General features: G+C 51.6%; 1 protein-coding gene across 2 annotated transcripts in view; it reads right to left on the reverse strand.

Annotated features, from left to right (window-relative positions):
* Mocs1 (molybdenum cofactor synthesis 1) overlaps positions 1-5608 on the reverse strand; it is a 27695-nt gene that overhangs the window by 18696 nt on the left and 3391 nt on the right. For both annotated transcript variants that reach the window (XM_005359682.2, XM_005359683.2), the window contains exons 2-3: positions 2487-2613; positions 462-629 (exon numbers count right to left, since the gene is read on the reverse strand). In XM_005359682.2, coding sequence (XP_005359739.1) covers positions 462-629; positions 2487-2613 — 295 coding nt within the window. The remainder of the gene's footprint in view (positions 1-461; positions 630-2486; positions 2614-5608) is intronic.

The raw sequence follows: 5608 nt of genomic DNA on the forward strand, positions 1-5608 counted from the left end.
AAAACCAGGTGGCAGCACCTAATTAGTTCGCAGCCCGAAGCTGGCCAGGGTCTGAGAGAAAGAGTGGCTAGAAGAACATGAGGATGCACTGGAGGCTGAGAGGTCAAGGTCCTGCTGAGTTGAGAAAATCTGAGCAGGGACCCAACAGAGGGCAAATTACAAGCTCCTGGTCAGAGACGGGGAAGGGGCAGAGTAGTGGCTAGCAGGAGCCTGGTCATGGGGGCCTCCTGATGTGGACTCTGAACACTGACTTGGGTCCAGTAACCGAGACCTTGAGCAAGATGAACCTCTTCACAGTCATCATTCCTCATCAAAACAGAATAAATAGCAGCTGTCTTAGAGGGTGTTGCAGGACCCGATGTCAACAGGAGTGACAACGGCCAAATCAGCATTAGTTAGCACTGGTGTCCAACTGAATGAGACAGGAGAGGGAAACAGCAAATGACATTTATCCAACTCACCCACAATGTCCACCACATCCGGCCGGATGAGCGGCTCTCCACCTGTGAGACGGATCTTGTCCACGCCTTCCTTCACAAAGAGCCGAGCAAGGGTCAGGATCTCCTGTGTGGTCAGTAGGTCAGCCTTGGGGGTCAGGGACACACCCTCCTCAGGCATGCAATACCGACCTAAGAAAAGGAAGGGGTGAAGAGGCGGGGGACGGGTGTGGCAGGCAGGTGGAGAAGATGCCCCTGCTCCTTAACAGGCTAACTGCAGACCTGAGCCCCACTTGAACGCTACAAATTCGCTTGGCATTTCTCATGTCCCTGTCATCTGGCCTTACTATCCCTCCATCAGGGGGCTCAGCATGGGTTGATAAAATAGGCAAAAAGCAGAGCATGGCTCAGAGCAGGGGAATGCCCGAGAGGCTGGCTCCTTCACTCTGAAGGCAGCTGGGCAGACTAGCCTAGGAAGACCTCCAAAGGCCCGGGCCGTGGGCCTGTGTCAGTTAGCATAGTCCATTCTCATCCTGTCTAGCAGTGGTAAAGTCACCTCTTCCGCACATGCCTGAGATGAAGGGAATGGTGTGGGCTTGGTAAGAGTCACTGCCCTCTGTCACTACAGTGTGCCCAGATCCAGCCTAGCTGCAGACTTGCACCAGGCTGGAAAACCTAGGGGTTCCTTGTCAAGATGAAGGAGCAGAGTGGGGTAAGCAGATGAGCTGTGGAGGTAGGGGACCATTTCCTACCATCACTTTCTGCAGGCTGCCTTTATCAAGAGTCAGACTAGACTCAGACATGTCCATCCCTGTCGATAAACCAAGTGGCTATCAGCATGGCCCAATACAAAAACACAAACTCAAAACATTGTCACTTTTTTTTCTGCAACTGTGGGTATGTGTACACATGTATGTGCAAGTGCCTGTGTGCATGTAGAGGCCAAAAGTCAACCTGGGTTGTCCTCCTTACTCACTCTCCATCATATTTTATGAGACAGGGTCTTACTTTTATCGGGTGCTTGCTTATTGAGCTACACTGGCTGGCCAGTCAAAGAGTCCACCTAACCCTGCCTTCCCAAAACTGGGTTAAGAAAGCACTTCCACACCCTACTTAAAAAAAAAAAATCATGGATTCTGAAAATTAAATTCAGGTTTTCATGCTTGTATGGCAAGTACTTACTGACTGAGCCATCTCCTGGGCCCCTACAATTGTGCATGTGTGAGTGCGTGTGTGTGTGGTTTTGTTTCTCTGGAACTCAGCTACCAGATTCTCATCGACATCTAACAATATCAGAAGGTTGGAAACGCTTCTCGGAGTCACAAAGCCAAACGCCCACTGAATGCACATCTGGACCTCAAGACTAACGAGACGATGAGAACAGGATAGAACATGTGTAGTATATCTTGTTTGGTTAACCATTTACCAAATACATATGCATTTACTTACTCAATACTTCTTATTGAGAAATATAGTAGGGGCAGGAGGAGAGGCAAGAGAAAAACGAGGAAACAGGTAAGTGGGGCTTAGAGGGAGAACAGGGTTGAAAGGGAAGAAAGGAGGAAGGCCACACTGCAAGTCTCCAGCAGCGGACACCCCCCCAAGTGCAGTCCCAGGACTACATAGTTCTGTGTGTTGGTGTGGCTGTAGCTGGTCCAACACTGGGCATTTCATGGCTATGGGTATATTTATCATTCATCTGAAATGTCCACACACCCCTCCCATCCACACACACCCTAGGCAATGTCTTGGGCTTCGGGTTCTGAAAGGAAACAGGAGGAAAGAGCTCTGGAGAAGAGAATAGCTCAGACCTACTTTTATCCCTAAACCCAATCACAAGTGTTTCCAAATCTCATCTCTAGGACAACCTAGCTTCTATAATCTGAAAGCAAACTTAAACCCTGTGTTGAAGCAAACTTCAACCAGCTGCCAATGAGGGGAGGTGAGTGGGAAGGGGAGAGGGAAGGGGAGGGCTGAGGAAGACTTTCGGATATGAAACTGTCACTTCGGCAGAGAGGCAGTGGCCCAGAGCTGGCCCAGGTGACTCACATCGGAGGTTGCACTTCTCCGTGAGAGAGATCCGCAGGTAACTGTGCTGCCGGCCAAAGCTGTCAGTGAGGAAGGCAGAGAAGGGAGCTGCGTGCTCCTGGAGGAACTGGAGCCTCATGGACAGCCCCTGCAAGGACAGGGACAGATTGATGTTGTGGCCCTTGCTTATTGGTTCTGTGGCTCTGGACCTCGGCTCTGGCTCTGCTGTAGAGAGCTGAGGGGAGCCCACAGAAGCCTCTCCCTTGGCTTGCACAGCACCCCAGCCCTCCACTTATCCACAGTAACCTGGACTGTTCCTCTCCCTGACCAAACGAAAGAAGTACCCGCCGCTGAGACTGTACAGACAGCTTCCCTACAGGAGTTAGCCCGGGCTAGGCACATTCAAGTTGGAGGGCACAGGGCTGGGAGTCTAGGGTTTTTCTACACAGCCCCCACACTTTGCATTCCTTACCCAGTGCCAAAAGGAAGGATTAGTCAGTCATTGTGTGAGGCTGCAGAAGATGAGAAACCTAGGAGACAGGTTTGGGGCAGAACTGCGCCATCTTGTTCATCAACAGCTCTAGGGAATACAGTTCTGTGTGGCTGAGAAGCTCCTCTGTCCAACTTAACACAGGGTTGTGCAAAGGCCAGGGAAGGGCCAAATAAATCCAGGAATTAGGAGTGAGAGGACCAATGAACATGACTCAGCAGAAACCCGAGAGCAAGGCTGGCCAAGGAGGAATTAAGGGACTGGCCATTAGCCCAACCTGCCAACAGACGCCCTTACCTCCCAGCTGGCCAAGCAAAATTATCACTGTGGTACACCAAGCCCTATCCTGGGATGCTTTTCTCCTCCCACACCTCACAGCCCCATCCCAAGAGCCTATCTCATTTCCTTCAGTCTCCTGGAGGCACAGGGTGGACGACAGCAGGTGCTTCTCCCATCCAAGGAGTCAATGCTGACCACAGAGTATCTAACTACTGTGGGTAACAAAAAGGCCCGCCTCTAATCCTAGGAGGAAAATGACAGCTGCAAACCCAGCTTCACAGAAACACTTCCAGAGGGGCTTTGCCCGGCACAAGGCTCTCAACACAGGCAGCCCATCCGACTGACCACAGAGCTTCCAGGACAGCTGGGTCCTGCTCTCAAGGGTGACTTCCTCTGGTGTCTGCACTCAGCACTATGTAGCCAGGGTTGGGGAGCGGCTATCCTGGCTCTGAGCAGACTTTGGAGCAGGTAAACCTGATTACAAACCAGGTTCTAGCTGTGGACCAAGCACTTGGATCTGCTTAGGTTCCCAGCATGACCCTGCCTTTGGATTTTGCAACACAACGTTATCATCTACAAAGAACCAACCACACAGCTATGCTGAAAACAAAACAAAACATGTTTTAGGTTTTGGCTTTGTGTTGGGCCACAAGTCCAAGCTATCTTGGGGTCCAGGTGACTTGTGGGGTGCGTAATGAGCATGCACAAAGGACTGTGGAAGTTCTAGAGAGATGCTGTGCCCCACACTGTCTACCTTGACTGTTGAAACAAGGTACTCAGGAGTTGGAATTTCCCCCAAGAGGATCATGCTGGGAGGAAGAAAAGATGCCAGCCTGAGGGACCTCATCTTCTCACAGAGATCTCACTCCACAAGGTTGTGAGAGCCTGAAGGGCCTCGTCTTCCTGGTCCTCGGCTTCCTACAGAGATCTCACGCCACACAGTTGAGGACCTCGGTTTCCTATGGAGATCTCACACTGCTGTGAGAACCTGCCAGGTCCACTGTAAGGACCTGGGGCTGAGACAATGATGAATCAGGGACGGACAGCTTGACTGGACTGCTCAGTTATGCACACTCTTGCTTCTGTTTTAACCTAAACCTCACGTCAGGACCCCAAAGATGGGCTTGTGGGGGGAGGTGTCCACTGAATCTCTTTGTCCCTCTTCCCAATATGGCCACATTGAATAAAACCACTCGTTACCTGCTTTTCACTGCTAGTTTGACTCATCTGGCGCCTTGAGAATAGTGCCCACGCTTGGCCTCTCCAGCCGGGCGCGAGCTCTGACAAGCCTGCAGGACAGTCGGACATACCTGCTTAGCCTCCTCCTCTGCAGGGAAGACAACCCCACCTAATTCACCTGATGGCTCCTTACAAAGGCTGTCACTAAGCATTGCCACCTGTGATGCTAACACTGTCAACCTGACAGACTAGAACTGCCTAGGAGACAAGCCCCTCCAGGCACGTGAGAGGTCATCTAGATCACATTAATTAAGGTGGGAGATGCCTGCTTTACAAGCCTGGGGACCTGAGCTCAATGCCCAGAACCCAGGTTTAAAAAGCTAGGGAAAGATCCCTGGTGTTTACTGACTAGCCAACCTAGCCAACTTGGCAAGCCCTGGATCCCGATAAAAGACAAAAACCAAGTGGATGGCACCTGAGAAATGTCACCTGAGAGTGACTTATGGCTTCCAAATACATAGGCACACGCACATGAACAAGCCCCGCCCCCAAACTATTAGATAAGAGCTGACCCAAGCTTGATTATAGTAGGGTACTTTGCATCTCTGGTTCCTGACCAGCATAGTCCACTCCACTAAGACATGGACCTCAGGATCCGGGCAGGTTAGAATGAAGAGGAAAGACACTCCTGGCACTCTCCTTCCGGCACCGTCCTCCTCCCTGCTCCTTCTCCCAGCACCATCCTCCCTGCGCTGTCCTCCCTGTTCCTCCCGGCTCCATCCTCCCTGTTCCTCCCTGATCCTCCTGGCACCGTCCTTTCTGTTCCTCCCTGCTCCTCCCGGCCCTGTCCTCCCTGTTCCTCCCAGCACTGTCCTCCTGGCTCCTCACTACCCCGCATCTCCTACACCTACTTCCTGTTTACGACATCCACTGCCAGTTTCTGGTCTCTAGAACTCTAACCATCTAGGTGACTTTGCCTTACCCAGAGTCAACCACGCCCTTGTCCTTGAACCCCACCACAGACAGAGTTGCAGAGAGAGGAAGGGTATACCTGAATTGAGCTAAATTCATTGGGAAAGATGTGTGGCCCACCTCAGTCATCGACTTCCCTTGGCATCTGTGAAAGCTGTCCTCTTGTATTTACTGACCAAAGGCTCCTTTCCACTCTCCCCATGGCCGGCTCCCACGTAAGAGT

This window comes from Microtus ochrogaster, linkage group LG2 (genome assembly GCF_000317375.1).
Source record: "Microtus ochrogaster isolate Prairie Vole_2 linkage group LG2, MicOch1.0, whole genome shotgun sequence".
In the NCBI taxonomy this organism is placed as follows: Eukaryota; Metazoa; Chordata; class Mammalia; order Rodentia; family Cricetidae; genus Microtus; species Microtus ochrogaster.